Source organism: Pelophylax lessonae (assembly GCF_965119305.1).
Source record: "Pelophylax lessonae genome assembly, chromosome: 2".
NCBI lineage: Eukaryota > Metazoa > Chordata > Amphibia > Anura > Ranidae > Pelophylax > Pelophylax lessonae.
In genome coordinates, this window is record NC_138769.1 from 664,870,056 (window position 1) to 664,887,277 (window position 17,222).

Consider the following 17,222-nt stretch of genomic DNA (forward strand, 5'->3'; position numbering starts at 1 on the left):
GGACAGTAAAAGAAAGGGAGGATTAGAGAAGACAGGATCAAACAGTCTTTTTACACAATGCAGGGGATTAACCATTTAGGTTCCACCGTGAGTATAACAAGCATGCTTTGCTGCATATACACACTGATTTTACTGTTGTCAGTTTAGTAACACTTTAAATACACCAAACAAATAGAAGTCAAACTCCAGATCACACTTTATAATCAATTACAGCAAACAGTGTTTTTCCTTTTGGGATAAAGGTTTTACATAAATAAAAAAAAAGCTGATCATAGTAAGCACCCCTGTCAGCGTTAAGTGGTTTGTCTCATCCATACACAAATTATACATTCTGCTGGAGAGCTTGAGCTTGTGAAAAACAACAGACCTACTGGTCAGATCGCTGGATGAAAATAGAAGAAAGAAAGACTAAAAAAGAAAACAAATGCAGCCACCACATGCAAGAATTGGTAAGCTGCAATATAATAAATATTTGCTTTTGGGTTGAATACTGCTTTAAAGGAGAAGTACAGCCAAAGCTCATTTGGCTGTACTTCTCTTGTGGATTAAATGCCGTTCATTCTGCACTCCTGTGACTCCTTTTCAGCAGGCAGTGGGCTGAAGTCCGCTGCCGGCTGACGTCACTGAGCGAGTCCAGGCTGGGGCAAGATCCCGACAATGGAGTCGGGATTCCCCCATATGCCTAGATAAGCACCCGGCTCAGCCTTTCAGTGAGCTGCTGAGAGCCAGAGCCAGCCGCTCCCACCCCCTCCACAGCCCAGCGCTCCAGTGAGCTGAGGGGAGGAGAGCCAGTGCCCTTGATCACCACACTGCGTGCCCCCACGGTAAAGAGCCTGATCGCAGGGTAAAGAGCTGATGATGCGCCTCTTTACCCATATGATCACCTGTGTCCAATCACATGTAAACACGGAAGTGTCATTTATCAGCTCTCCTTGCCTCACACTGACAGCATGTGAGGAGAGGAGAGCTGATCAGTGTCATCTCTTCGCAGGGGAGACCTGTACAGGTAATCAGGGCACTGATTACCAGTGCAGCCCCAGCAGTGCCCATCAGTGATGCCAGTCAGTGCTGCCTTTCATTGCCTGCTCATCGGTGCTGCCTATCATTGCCATTAAGTGCCGCCCATCAGTGCCCATCAGTGCCACCTAGACGTGCCCTTTAGTGCAGCCTCATCAGCACACATTGGTGTGGTCTCATCAACGCAATTCAGTGAAGGAGAAAAATTACTTATTTACAAAATTTTCTGACAGAAAAAACTTTTTTTTTTCAAAATTCTCAAATTTTTTTTTTTAAGCAAAAAATAAACTCAGCGGTAATAAAACACCACCAAAAGAAAGCTCTATTTATGTGGAAAAAAAAATGTAATTTGGGTACAGTGTTGCATGACTGCACAATTGCTATTTAAAGTGCAACAGTGCTGAAAGTTGGCCTGGGCAGGAAGAGGGTAAAAGTGCAGATTGAAGCGGTTATAGTATTTGTGAACATACAATGGTATAGACACTTTATAATGCAGTTATAACTATACAGGCACCATGACTGCTTTTGCTCAGTTTCAAAAATAATTTTTCTTCTGTCAAATATCGCTATGTGCCCCTATGTGCCCCCCCCCCCCCCTTCCCCTAACCAAAAACATCAGTAACTCAGGCTGGAAGTGAAGTTCTATCACTTCTATTAGAGCTGTGGTCTTACTACTCATCACAACAACCCACAGCCTCCAGGAGAGATGGCCTGTCCCATGTAGTTCTGTGATTGCACAGTGCACACAGCCAACCCCTATCTAATACTATACAGAGTCACATCCCAGGAATATATCTTCAGGACCGCTCTGATAACAGCCCAGCTACATCCCCTGATCACACAGCTTTTACTTTCATTTCACAGCACTTGTCTTCCGCTGGCTTCATTCCACTTCCGGGTGTACCAACATGGCAGCTCCCGTGTGGAGCCTCACGTGACCAGTGCTGTACAGCTGCCTGTAACGTTCTACTGTCTCACAGGGTCGCGCTTTACGGCTGTAGAGTGATGGCGGCGTACGAGGGTAGTTTTGAAAGTGCGAGCAGTATTGAGGAGAAGAAGGAGAGTAAGAGGAGAGCCCGGGAACAGCGGCTGGCACAGGTAATGCGAGAAGAAGATGGGAGGCCAATCATATTACATAGGATAAAAGGGGACATCCATACCAGCCCTTCACATACAGAGGGAGCCCCCAGTCCTCCACTCCCGAAAATACAGTCCTCTGCCTACAGAGGGAGCCCCCAGTCCTCCACCCCACAATACAGCCCTCCGCCTACAGAGGGAGCCCCCCCATCCTCCACCCCGCAATACAGCCCTCCGCCTACAGAGGGAGCCCCACTCCTCCACCCCACAATACAGCCCTCCGCCTACAGAGGGAGCCCCCAGTCCTCCACCCCGCAATACAGCCCTCCACCTACAGAGGAAGCCCCACTCCTCCACCCCACAATACAGCCCTCCGCCTACAGAGGAAGCCCCACTCCTCCACCCCACAATACAGCCCTCCGCCTACAGAGGGAGCCCCCAGTCCTCCATTCCGTAATACAGCCCTCCGCCTACAGAGGGAGCCCCCCCATCCTCCACCCCGCAATACAGCCCTCCGCCTACAGAGGGAGCCCCACTCCTCCACCCCACAATACAGCCCTCCGCCTACAGAGGAAGCCCCACTCCTCCACCCCACAATACAGCCCTCCGCCTACAGAGGGAGCCCCCAGTCCTCCACCCCACAATACAGCCCTCCGCCTACAGAGGGAGCCCCCAGTCCTCCACCCCACAATACAGCCCTCCGCCTACAGAGGGAGCCCCCAGTCCTCCACCCCGCAATACAGCCCTCCGCCTACAGAGGGAGACCCCAGTCCTCCACCCCGCAATACAGCCCTCCGCCTACAGAGGGAGCCCCCAGTCCTCCACCCCGCAATACAGCCCTCCGCCTACAGAGGGAGACCCCAGTCCTCCACCCCGCAATACAGCCCTCCACCTACAGAGGGAGCCCCCACTCCTCCACCCCACAATACAGCCCTCCACCTACAGAGGGAGCCCCCAGTCCTCCACCCCACAATACAGCCCTCCACCTACAGAGGGAGACCCCAGTCCTCCACCCCGCAATACAGCCCTCCACCTACAGAGGGAGCCCCCACTCCTCCACCCCACAATACAGCCCTCCACCTACAGAGGGAGACCCCAGTCCTCCACCCCGCAATACAGCCCTCCACCTACAGAGGGAGCCCCCACTCCTCCACCCCACAATACAGCCCTCCACCTACAGAGGGAGACCCCAGTCCTCCACCCCGCAATACAGCCCTCCACCTACAGAGGGAGCCCCCAGTCCTCCACCCCACAATACAGCCCTCAGCCTACAGAGGGAGCCCCCCCATCCTCCACCCCGCAATACAGCCCTCCACCTACAGAGGGAGCCCCCAGTCCTCCATTCCGTAATACAGCCCTCCGCCTACAGAGGGAGCCCCCAGTCCTCCACCCCACAATACAGCCCTCCGCCTACAGAGGGAGCCCCCAGTCCTCCACCCCACAATACAGCCCTCCGCCTACAGAGGGAGCCCCCCCATCCTCCACCCCGCAATACAGCCCTCCACCTACAGAGGGAGCCCCCAGTCCTCCATTCCGTAATACAGCCCTCCGCCTACAGAGGGAGCCCCACTCCTCCATCCCACAATACAGCCCTCCACCTACAGAGGGAGCCCCCCAGTCCTCCACCCCGCAATACAGCCCTCCGCCTACAGAGGAAGCCCCCCCCATCCTCCACCCCGCAATACAGCCCTCCGCCTACAGAGGGAGCCCCCAGTCCTCCACCCCACAATACAGCCCTCCGCCTACAGAGGGAGCCCCACTCTTCCACCCCACAATACAGCCCTCTGCCTACAGAGGGAGCCCCCAGTCCTCCACCCCACAATACAGCCCTCCGCCTACAGAGGGAGCCCCCAGTCCTCCACCCCACAATACAGCCCTCCGCCTACAGAGGAAGCCCCACTCCTCCACCCCACAATACAGCCCTCCGCCTACAGAGGGAGCCCCCCAGTCCTCCACCCCACAATACAGCCCTCCGCCTACAGAGGAAGCCCCACTCCTCCACCCCACAATACAGCCCTCCGCCTACAGAGGGAGCCCCCAGTCCTCCACCCCACAATACAGCCCTCCACCTACAGAGGGAGACCCCAGTCCTCCACCCCGCAATACAGCCCTCCACCTACAGAGGGAGCCCCCACTCCTCCACCCCACAATACAGCCCTCCGCCTACAGAGGGAGACCCCAGTCCTCCACCCCGCAATACAGCCCTCCACCTACAGAGGGAGCCCCCAGTCCTCCACCCCACAATACAGCCCTTCGCCTACAGAGGGAGCCCCCAGTCCTCCACCCCGCAATACAGCCCTCCACCTACAGAGGGAGCCCCCAGTCCTCCACCCCACAATACAGCCCTCAGCCTACAGAGGGAGCCCCCCCATCCTCCACCCCGCAATACAGCCCTCCACCTACAGAGGGAGCCCCCAGTCCTCCATTCCGTAATACAGCCCTCCGCCTACAGAGGGAGCCCCCAGTCCTCCACCCCACAATACAGCCCTCCGCCTACAGAGGGAGCCCCCAGTCCTCCACCCCACAATACAGCCCTCCGCCTACAGAGGGAGCCCCCCCATCCTCCACCCCGCAATACAGCCCTCCACCTACAGAGGGAGCCCCCAGTCCTCCATTCCGTAATACAGCCCTCCGCCTACAGAGGGAGCCCCACTCCTCCACCCCACAATACAGCCCTCCGCCTACAGAGGAAGCCCCACTCCTCCACCCCACAATACAGCCCTCCGCCTACAGAGGAAGCCCCACTCCTCCACCCCACAATACAGCCCTCCGCCTACAGAGGGAGACCCCACTCCTCCACCCCGCAATACAGCCCTCCACCTACAGAGGGAGCCCCCAGTCCTCCACCCCACAATACAGCCCTCCACCTACAGAGGGAGCCCCCCAGTCCTCCACCCTGCAATACAGCCCTCCGCCTACAGAGGAAGCCCCCCCCATCCTCCACCCCGCAATACAGCCCTCCGCCTACAGAGGGAGCCCCCAGTCCTCCACCCCACAATACAGCCCTCTGTCTACAGAGGGAGCCCCACTCCTCCACCCCACAATACAGCCCTCTGCCTACAGAGGGAGCCCCCAGTCCTCCACCCCACAATACAGCCCTCCGCCTACAGAGGGAGCCCCCAGTCCTCCACCCCGCAATACAGCCCTCCGCCTACAGAGGGAGCCCCCAGTCCTCCATCCTGTAATACAGCCCTCCGCCTACAGAGGGAGCCCCCAGTCCTCCACCCCGCAATACAGCCCTCCGCCTACAGAGGGAGCCCCAAGTCCTCCACCCCACAATACAGCCCTCTGCCTACAGAGGGAGCCCCCAATCCTCCACCCCACAATACAGCCCTCCGCCTACAGAGGGAGCCCCCAGTCCTCCACCCTGCAATACAGCCCCCCGCCTACAGAGGGAGCCCCCAGTCCTCCATCCCTCAATACAGCCCTCCACCTACAGAGGGAGCCCCCAGTCCTCCACCCACAATACAGCCCTCCGCCTACAGAGGGAGCCCCCAGCCCTCCACCCCACAATACAGCCCTCCGCTTACAGAGGGAGCCCCCAGTCCTCCACCCCGCCGCCCAGCAGTATAACCCTCCACCTACGGAGGGAGCCTCCAGTTCTCCACCCAGCAGTACAGTCCTCCTACTCCAAAGGGAGCCTCCAGACTTTCACCCACTAATGCCAACCTCTCCAGCCCTCCACCAAGCAATACTAACTTCTTCAGCTTCCTGTCCACCCAGCAATAAAGCCATCCACCTACAGGGGGAAGCCTCCTATACTGAACCCAGGAATACAGACCTCTCCAGCCTTCTGTCCACCCAGTAATACCAACCTTTTTAGTCTCCTCTCCAACCAGCCTCCAGTCCTCCACCCACAGCCTCCTGTTCCTTCCTGTCGTCCACCCACTAATACTAACCTCTCCAACCTCTTGTCCACCCAGCAGTCTTATGGGCCATACACACTATAAGATTTTCTGAAGACTTTTTCCTTTAGATTTACCAAAACCGTATAATATGAGGTCAAACCTAAACACTGTCAATTTGTATGCAATCTGGCAGGCCCTTGCACTACAAAGAAAAGGTAAGTCTGAAGGAAAAGGTCTTCAGAAAATCTTATAGTGTGTATGGCCCGGTAGTCTCCAGTCCTCCACATAGAAATAAAAACTTCTCCAGCCTCAAGTCTTCCACCCCACAATACTAGCTCCCCACCTACAGAGGGAGCCTTCTGTCCCCCAGCTACTAATACTTGCCTCTCCAGACTTCTGCCCTCCACCTAGCAATACCTATCTCCCTATCTCCCCACCAAAGAATACTAGCCCTCCACCTACAGAGGGAGCCTTCTGTCCTCCACCCAGCAATACCAACTTCTCCAGCCTTCAGTCCTCCCCCCCCCCCCGTAATACCAGCCCTACACCTACAAAGGAAGCCTCCAGTCCTCCAGCCAGCAATACCAACTTTTCCAGCCTTCAGTCCTCCGCCCTGTTATACCAGGCCTACACTTACAGAGGACACCTCCAGTCCTCCGCTCAGCATTACCAACTTCTCCAGCCTTCAGTCCTCCGCCCTGTAATACCAGCCCTACACCTACAGAGGGAGCATCCAGTCCTCCACTCAGCATTACCAACTTCTCCAGCCTTCAGTCCTCCGCCCCGTATTGTCAGCCCTACACCTACAGAGGAAGCCTCCTGTCTTCCATCCACCAGCCTCTTGTGCTCCTTCCATCAATATCCACTAGCTTTATATTCTCCACCCAACAGTGTGCTCACCTGCTTTATATCATGCACCTAGAAATACCAATATATAATATGACCTCGTACTCAGTAATAGGGAATACTGACCTCCCTAGAACTATCAGTTTTTATTGGCAGAATTAAACACAACTGTCATCTCAGTCCCAAATGAGTAGCTTGCTGTCCTCAGAAGAGAGTCCCTTTTTATTTTACATGTATTTAGACCCCCAACCCCTCACCTGTGCAGCTTACATGCCTGTGTTGGGCCATGGGGTATGTGATCAGTCATCTCCCTGGTGTGTAGGTCTCTTTGCTGCAATGGAGTACATATATCACTCTCATTTTGTTTGAGCTTTGCATCTTTCAGGTGTTTAGTGCTCCATCTAGGGCCCTGGTGCCCAGGAGGCCTCATACTGGGCCCCAGTGCTGAGCGGCTGGTGGGTCCCAGCATGTGTTAGTACTGCATCTGCTTGCTGTCAGTTGTGGCCACCCATAACCACTAAACTTAAAGGAATCAATTAGCTGCTGGAATTCCAGGCCTGTTGCATAGTGATCCATAGCAGCAGAATGCAATGCAATACTTCGGCATTGGATTTAAAGGGGAATTGCTACGATGTAAACATTGATGTCGTTGGAAATTCCTTGTTTAGTTATAGAGCAGGGGTGATGTAGGCTTTGCCTTTCCCTGCTGCAACAGATCACTGCGATGGTGATCTATTGCATGTTAATAATGACAGGCAATTGGTGGCTATTTTATATCAAACAGCCATAATTTTAAGACCACCCCCCTAATATTGAGTAAGTCCCCATTTTGCCACGAAAACAGCCCTGACCCATCAAAGCATGGACACCACTAGACCTCTGAAGGTATGTTGTGGTCAGGGGCGTATCTACCACGAGACAAACAAGGCGTTTGCCTTGGGTGCATTTTTCAGGGGCGGCTTCGCTGCCCCCAGGCAGAAGGGCAACTTCTGTTTTTTTTTTAGAGCCAGTGGTTGGCTCTCATATAATACAAATCGGAGCGTCTTATTAGCTCTTTTGCTATTACAAGCAGCCCATCCTCCTTCCCCCTTCCACAGCTCTCTTGGGCTCTCCTGTCCCGCCGGGAGACCCAGGAAGCACCAACTGGCCGGACAGCCAAGCAAAGCCAGGATCTGCTTTGATTGGCTGTTCGTAACAGTAATCCGGAAACAATGACATGACATCACTTCCAGTTTACTCAGAAACCATCTGCACCAGTATTTAAAAAAATCTAAAGCATTCAAAAACACAGATCTTGGTGTTTTGAATGCTTTTAAGCAGAGGAGGGATTTGTGGTCTTATGCACCCCAGATCTTTGCATAAAGAGTACCTGTCACCAGCATGTTTACATTCACCATCATGTTTACATTCCTTGTGACAGCAAGTGATTAAAAAAAAAATTACAGCAACAGTGTAAAATAAATAAATAAAAAAAAAAATAAAATAAAGTGCCCAGTTCTGACACATGCCCATTGTAGATGCTTTTGGCTGTGGATACGGTTAGCATGGGCTACCCTGACCAGTTTGTGGCTATGCAGCTCCCTACACAACAAAGTCCTATGCCCGTTTTTTTTCTGCTTTAGGCACATCAACTCCAGGAGCAACATGTTTGCTTGCCTAATAAATACTACCCACTTTCTGATGCCATTGTAACGAGATAATAAATGTTATTCACTTTACATGTCAGTGGTCATAAAGTTATGGCTGATTAATATAAGTGATCTGTTGCTGTAGAAGCGGTGTTGTCTCTCCTGTTCTCATGCAGGCATTGCATGAAAAAATAAATTAAGGGCTCTTTCACACGGTCCGCCTCCGTAGGCGGATCCATGTTGCTCAGCGGGGATCGATCCGCGATCCCCGCTGAACCGGCGGATGACAGCTCTGTCTCCGCTTGCAGAGCGGAGAGGGAGGTGTCTCAGCCCCCGCTGCCCTCTATGGGGGATCGGATGAGAGCGGACCGCATGTCCGCTCTCACCCGATCCGATTACTGAACGGATGGAAAAATAGGGTTTCCATCCGTCCAGATTTCAGCACAGGATCGGATGCGGATGGCAGCGGGTGTCAGCGGAGGTGTCTCCGCTGACATCCACTGCCCCATAGAGCTGCATGGAGGATCCGATCAGATCCGCCTAAAAAACTGACAGGCGGATCTGATCGGATCGCCCGTGTGAAAGAGCCCTAAAGGCTAAATTAATTATATTGTAAATATAATCTCTCTTCTTGCCTGTGTGCAACCCGGCTTTTATAGAAAGTTTTATGACTTTACACTGCACAGTATAGGTGTTAGGCCCCATTCACACCCCAGCGTTTTGTTGCTTGTCCACTACAAGTCGCCTAAAGCCAAACGCCTGATTCTCAAAATAGTTATGGAGATTTTTTTTGTAGTTCGAGTTGGGCAGATTTGAGCGTTTTGGTGTGTTTTTATTCCCATAAAATGAATGGAAAAGCATCATTCCCGTGTTTTTGTGTGCATTTGAGCGATTTTCTGCTCAAATGAAAAAATATAAAAAATAAAATCGCAATAATATATGAATAAAAGAAAATATGTAAAAAAAAAAATACATAACAAAAAACATCATAAATAATAAATAAAATAAATGAATAATTTGTAGTAATTCATAAATAATAATGAACCCCCTAACCTTAAAAAAATTATAAATGTATTATTATTATAAATAATAAAAAATAATATATAAACACCCAACCCTCAAAAAACAAATACATTTCTATAATATTAATAATAATAATGTATTTTTTTATTTAGTGTTAGGGTGTTATGCTATTTATTTTATTTTTTAAGGTTTAGAGGTTTACATTTGGGGTTATTTATTTGGTATTACTTAGTACTCATTTATTGAATGTATTTATTATTATTTATGATTATTTTATTTATTTGTTTTAAATGTATTTATTAATTTATTAATAATAATAATAATTCTTATATTATTATTATTATTATTATTAGTATTAACACCTTAAAAAATAAATAAAGAAATATATATATATATATCCCCAACTCCTAACACTAACCCCTTACCCTAACTAAAAAGTAATATATGCCTAACTATGATAGTAATAAAAAATAATAATAATAAAGAAAAATGGCTAACATAAAGGCTAAAAAAGCTGAAATGCCTAGCAACAAATGATGCAACAGATGATAGTTTTTTCTATTGGCTAATAAAAAACGCCAAAGCTCAAACACGCTGTAAAAAAAAAAAATGCGCAAGTTGCACATACAAATGCGCCAAAATCACGCATAACGCCTGAAAAATTGCTTAAAGACTCTATGCCCAGGTGTGAATGCAGTCTTAGAATGTATTACATTTGCAGATTTATCGAGGATTGGGATACATACTTTTGTCGGAAACCAAGTGGGAATATTTTACAATTCGAATGCAGACACAATAGGGTTGATATAAAAGTGGAGAGTGAAAAACCTGGTGCAGCTCTGCACAGTAGCCAATCAGCTTCTAACGTCATCTTGTTCAATTAAGCTCTGACAATAAAACCTTGAAGCTGATTGGTTTATATGCAGAGCTGCACCAGATTTTTCACACTCCAGTTTTAGTAAATCGTCCCCATAGACTGTTATCCTGTATTTTCTGGCAAATCTGCTCCTGCTGTAAAGGCATCCTGATCAAACCCATGATCCTTTTTGATAGTTAGTGTAAATCTGAATTAAAGCAGAACTATAGGCAAAACTTTTATTTATTTTTTCTCATTTCTGATACTGTAGGGAGGGTTATAGCCCCTTTTTTTGCCATTTGTGTCCCATTGGAGAGATTTCCCTTCACTTCCTGTCCCATATCCAAAACAGGAAATCTCTGCAAATTAAGAGAATCCCTTGGGGGCCCCCAGGTCACCAGCACTAGTGTCCCCATTGGAATATTTCCCCTCTATTAATATTCAGGGGACAACCCAAAATTGGGGATTTTCTTTGACTTTCACTTTCCATGATAACAGTAAACAGGACAAACAGAGAGGGCGAATCTCCCTAATGGGGGCAAAGACAGCAATTAAAACCTGATAGAGGTTCTAATCATGACAGACGTTCTAATCAATCTCCAAAAATGTCAAAAATGGCAGTGGAAGGTCCGATCTATCTGCCACAATGTCGCAGTCCCGCTAAAAATTGCTGATCGCCGCCATTACTAGTAAAAAAAATAAAATAAATAAAAATGACATAAATCTTTCCCCTAGTTTGTAGATGCAATAAGTTTGTAGGTGAGGTTGAATAAAGACAATATAACGTTTGCGCAAACCAGTCAAAATACGCTTATTGGGATTTTTTTCTACCAAAAATATGTAGCAAAATACAAATTGGCATAAAATAATGAAAACTTTTGATTTTAAATTTTTTTTTTGGGAATGTTTTATAGCAGAAAGTGAAAAATATATATTTTTTTTTTCAGAATTGTCTGTCATTTTTTGTTTATAGCGCAAAAAAATAAAAAAATCGCATAGGTGATCAAATATCACCAAAAGAAAGCTCTATTTGTGTGAAAAAAAGGACATACATTTTATTTAGATACAGTGTCGCACAACCGGACAATTTTCCATTAAAGTAACGCAGTGCCGAATCGGAAAAAATGGCCTGGTCATTAAGGGGTAAAATCTTCCGGTCCAGAAGTGGTTAAAGAGGAACTTCATTCTATAAACTAACTTTGTCACATTGCTGAAAGGTTTAAAAAAGCAGCGTGTGTGTATATATATTTATTTATTTATTTATATATATATATATATATATATATATATATATATATATATGTGTGTGTGTATTTTTTCTTTTTTTTCTTTCACTCACTCTGTGTCCTAGAGATATATAACATTATGGTAAGAATAGGTGTCCCACAAATCTAGTATTGTCCCATACTTGGTAGAAATGCCTGGTGCCTACCACTCTGTTATTAATGGAGTCTGTCCATGATAGGAATATACCGGGAATGAGATGAGGACAGAAACAGGACCAAGTAGGACTTCAGGAATGAAAGCACTTTGTGCACATTGGAGACCCCGGAGTTTTGTTGCTGCTAGTGAGCTTTGAAAATAAACTCCTTGATTTACCAGTTTCCCAAAATTGTTGTACCATGTATCTTTGTTGCTTGTGCGCTCAGCCGGAATGTCAAGTCATGAAATGGCTGGGGTCCTAACTAACACATATGCAGCACCATGGCAATTGCAGGTCAAACAGAGGCTAGGGTGGCATCTTCCTTGGCTGCGAAGGATAGGAGGGTCTCATTTCACCTTTGGTTATAGGACTTTACAGGTACCACTTATATGTCCATGCTCTGCATACTTACCTGTGCTTTAGGACATGTACAGTGCACTTTAACCACTTAAGCCCCGGAAGATTTTACCCCCTTCCTGACCAGGGGGTTTTTTGCGATTTTTTTACTGCGTGACTTTAACAGACAATTGCGCGGTCGTGCGACGCTGTACCTAAACGAATTTCACGTCCTTTTTTTCCCACAAACAGAGCTTTCTTTTGGTGGTATTTGATCACCTGTGCGATTTTTTGATCATGCGCTATAAACAAAAAAAGAGCGTAATTTTTGCAAAAATAACAATATTTTTCACATTTTTTTTATATGAAATTCCCCCAAAAAATAATGTAAAAATCAAAATTTTTTAACATTTTCAGCCAATTTGTTTTATGCTACATATGTTTGGTAAAAAAAATCGCAAAAAGCGTATTTTGATTGGTTTGCGCAAAAGTTATCGCGTTTACTAACAAAGGGAAAATTTTTTGTCATTTTTGGTGTTTTTTTTTTCTAACGAGTAATGGCGGCGATCTGCGATTTTTTTTATTTATTTATTTTTTTTTTTTGCGGTACTGCGACATTGCGGCGGACAGATCGGACCCTTGACTGACATTTTTGACACTTTTGGGGTTACCAGTGACATTACTGCAGTAATCAGTGCTATAAATATGCACTGTTACTGTAAAAATGACACTGACAGGGAAGGGGTTAACTGTATTGGACAGGGAGGGGTTAAGTGTGTCCTAGGGGCGTGCTTCTAACTGTAGTGGGACAATGCTATTGGTGTAAAAACAAAGATCAACGGTTCTACATAGTAGAACCGTCTGATCTGCATTTTTACACAGGGAGAATGACAGGAGGCTTGTTTACATAAGCCGCTCTGTCTTTCTCCCGCTGTACCGGCGATCGTAGTGTGACCAGCGGACATCGGGTCCGCCGGTCACACGCCCGCACTCCTCCCTGAACGAGCCGAGGCGGGCGCGCGCCCGCCCGCTATTGGCTCTAATGGCAGTGACAGGCGAGTGACGTAGATCTACGTTACTCTGCCTGGCCGGGGCTGACTGCCGCAGTAAATATACTGTGCGCAGTCGGCAACCGGTTAACCACTTTAACCCCGCCCACCGTACATTTACTGCGGCACTCAGCCGCTGCTGGGCAAAGCGGCGTAGGGGTACGTCGCTTCCCTGGGGAGCCAGCGCATGTGACCGGTGGCTCTGATGGCCGTCGGCCACTCGCGATCTCCCGCAGCAGCAGGAGAAAAACAGACGGCTGATGTAAACACAGCCGTTTGTCATTCTCCCTGAAGTAATCACAGAGGCTATGTGATCCTGCTATATAGGATCGCATGTCTCTGTGGTTACTTCACTAGCCACGCCCACTGACAGTTAGAATCATGCCCCTAGGGGCACACTTAACCCCTTGATCACCAGTAAATTTAACCCCTTCCCTGCCAGTGTCATTTTTACAGTAACAGTGCTTATTTTTAGCAATAACTTTTGCGCAAACCAATCAAAATACGCTTATTGCGATTTTTTTTTTTTTTCCAAAAATATGTAGCAGAAAATAAATTTGCCTAAACTGTTAAATTTGGATTTTTACATTTTTTTTGAGAATTTCATATAAAAAATATTTTTTCAAAAATGTCGCTCTTTTTTTGTTTATAGCTTAAAAAATAAAAATCGCTCAGGTGATCAAATACCACCAAAAGAAAGCTCTGTTTGTGGGTAAAAAAAGGGCATCAATTTCATTTGGGTACAGCGTCGCTTAACCGCGCAATTGTCCGTTAAAATCACGCAGTGCCGAATCGCAAAATAGGGCCTGGTCATTGAGCAGCCAAATCCTCCGGGGCTAAAGTGGTTAAGGGCACTTTCCAGTTTGTGAAAAGGGAGTGTAATGGTGCTCACTGGCTTGTTTGTGCGTTTTGTAGGCTAAAGAAGAATATGAAAAGGAAGAAAGGAAGAAGGAGCAGAGGCGGCTGCGAGGAGAGGACACGTGGATGCTGAATGATGTCTGTGAGCGTCTTGAACAGATTGAGCAGGTAATGAAAAACATCAAATGCTAATACATCATCAATAAAACATTTTGATAACTACCAATAATAGCATTGCATGTGAGTTTTCCATACACTATTGGGTAGCACCAGCAGTGACCGCATTGTCTCTCTGTTCTGGATTCTTCCTTGTCATGTAGAGGTCACATTAGACAGACCTACCCGGGAAAGCTGGGGGAGGTCCAGAAGGGGTTAATAAGGTATGTATGGATCACTCCCTTCCCCTTCTTTCTTCCTGGGATTAACTGAATATCAGGGAAACTAGTAATTGAAGGTGGGAGTTTATTTTAGAAGTATCCTTTGAGGGTTTCCCCTCCCTTCCATGCTGGTGGATTGGGTCAGATCTGAGCACAGTTACATGTTGATATGATGATTTTATACTGGACTGGCTGGTTATTCCCTGAGATTTTTAGCCACTACAAAACACCTGAAGAAGTGAATGCCACTCGTGAAATGCGTTAAGAAAAATCCTAGGTTTACAAACTTTCTGTTTTCTACAAAAATGCTAATATGTGTTGCATACAGTAGTTTCTATTGCATGTTAAAGCTGATCTCCAGGTTTAGTTTCAATAGTTCTTTTGGGCCAAGCTGGCTCAAAAAAAACGATTTCCCTCACTAACCTGTGCAGCCGCTGCACATTCTGTAGAAAGTGTATGTTGCTAAGAAAGCATACAGTATACAGCACTGTGTTCTGGGTGCAAGAGGAGACCTTCCTGTGTCACACCCGGGACAAAATAGCTTCAGTCTTAGCGGTGCTCAGCCATTTATTAGCATTTTTGTATTCTGTCAATGAATATAAAGCTTCCTCTGATTGGCCGAGTTGGAAATTGTGACATCATCAGCCCACCTCTCTGACTTAGCAAAGCTCTGATAGAATAAAAACTTGGAACAGGTACCAGGAGGCGTGTGCATGCTAATCTTTTGCCATTAGGAGCACCACCTCATTGTAATATATTGCAACCAAACCATGTAATAGTGGGACTATGACTTGTGCCTCAAAATGGTAAAACGCACAATTAAATATTGTTAAAGAGGAAGTAAAGCTTCCTCTGTAACTTGTACCTCTAGGTAAGCCTATGGTAAAGCTTACCTATAGGTAGTGTAAATATTTCCTAAGCACGTACAGTTTAGGAGATATTTACTTTGCATGCAGCCAGTGACATTGCTGGCGCATGCACTCTGAAGGAACGGCCGTCCGTGGCGCTCCTTCAGAGTCCTGTGCTGTGAACGGCGGCTTCCGCACACATGTGCTTGAGTGACGTCATCGTGTATCTGGCCAGTCAGTTGGCTGGAGGACGCAAACCCGGTAGGAAGACGGCTGAGCATGTCACCAGTGAGTGGGCGGCATTGTGGGGGCTTTGTTCTTTTTTTTTTTTTTTGTTAAATAACTTTTTATTGAAATTTTCAAAACAGAGAAAACAGTTAACATGTAATGCAGTCATGGTGAAACGTGGTCACAGAGTCTGGTAGGTCACATTGAAAACAGCATGGGCGAAGATAAGAACCAGAAAAATTGCGATAAAAACAAATTACCGTATTTTTCCGTGTAGAAGACGCCCCCATGTATAAGACGCCCCCCATTTTTCCAACACAAACTTCAGAAATCAATATTTTAAACATAAGTGATCATGCACTCAGTGGGCGGAGGTCCAAACTGTCTCTCTGCAGCCCTATTGCCATGCTCTTTTGCATAGCGAATTACATTTACCGTAGTTTGAATTTAGCAGTGTAAGACAATCGCTTACCAGTACTCATTTTTTTTTTCTCTGACATCTGGGCTCCGTTCTCGCATCACTCTCTCGCATCTGCGCACTCCAACCTCCAATGGTATCGCATCTGCAGTCTCCACCTTTACAGTTTTATCTGATGTCCACAGCTTGCAATTGGAGAAAGCTTATTTTACAATATGGCCAGCTACGCACCCCCCCCCCATTGCTTACTGACCGTGTATAAGACGCCCCTCGATTTTCAGCATAAAAATTTGTGCAAAAAGTAGCGTCTTATACACGGAAAAATACGGTAGGTTATGTGCCGCCAACCCATGGGACACGCAACCAAACCCAGTGCAATTCCCCATGGGCACGGGCATGGCCACAGTCCCGTAAGGCGTCGCCACCAAAGCATACTAAGGTATGACATGCATAAAGCAGCAAAAATGCAGATGGATCAGAAAGACCCTCGTGGGGGCTTTGTTCTAAGGTAAGTATTTCATAATGAGCTAGTATGCGATGCATACTAGCTCATTATGCCTTTTGTCTTTTAGGTTTTTTTTTTTTTTTTCTTTTTCTGAGGTTTACAACCTCTTTAAAGCTTTATTCCAAGATATTAAAATACTGTCAATATGGGGCTTACTTAAAAACATTTACAAAACTTTTTTGGGGCCAGGGGTCACTGCATCAGACAGTTAGTGTGTACAAAGCATAAAAGCCAGTCAATGTCAAATTCAACACATTTCACGGGATTCCCTGCTTACTGAATAGAAATGGGCTCGGGCATGTTCGGGTTCCCACGTGCTTGATACCGCCAGGAAGCCAACACTGTACACGGCTTATCACAGGCGGTGAGACATTTCCTGGTCCACAGCTGCACAGATTGGGAAATGTCTCACTGCCTGTGATTAGCCGTGTGCAGTGTTGGCTTCCTGGCGGGATCAGACAGGGATCCCAAACACACCCGAGCCCATCTCTGCTCAGGAATAAATGACCTCAGCTGATAACATAAGCAAAAAAAACTACAAATAAAAAACAAATTTTGAAAATACTCTTTTTGAAAAAAAAGCCCCCGGACTCCAAAGAGGACCCGACATCACTCAAGTCCTCGCTTGATAGGATACTAAGCTGGTAATGAATGGCTGAGCGCTGCTTAGGTTGACGTTATTTTGTTATGGAACATCTCATCTTGCCCCTGGAACACAGCGCTATATACTGTTGGTAGCCTCAGCCTACAGTTTATACCGCATGCCCTGTGGCCTGGCATATTAGTGAGGGAAATAGGTAATTTAGGCTAACTTGGCCTGAACAAACTACTGTATTTAAACTGAAACCAAAGCTGGTATAAACTCCTGAACATTAGAAACAACTG

At 47.0% G+C, this 17,222-nt stretch overlaps 1 protein-coding gene across 1 annotated transcript in view; it reads left to right on the top strand.

The window, feature by feature from the left end:
* Window positions 1–1,923: 1,923 nt before the first annotated feature.
* The window catches only part of CWF19L2 (CWF19 like cell cycle control factor 2), a 410,652-nt gene continuing 395,353 nt past the window's right edge, over window positions 1,924–17,222 (top strand). The window contains exons 1-2 of the mRNA XM_082245347.1: window positions 1,924–2,115; window positions 14,019–14,129. Coding sequence (XP_082101473.1) covers window positions 2,023–2,115; window positions 14,019–14,129 — 204 coding nt within the window. The 5' untranslated portion in view covers window positions 1,924–2,022. The remainder of the gene's footprint in view (window positions 2,116–14,018; window positions 14,130–17,222) is intronic.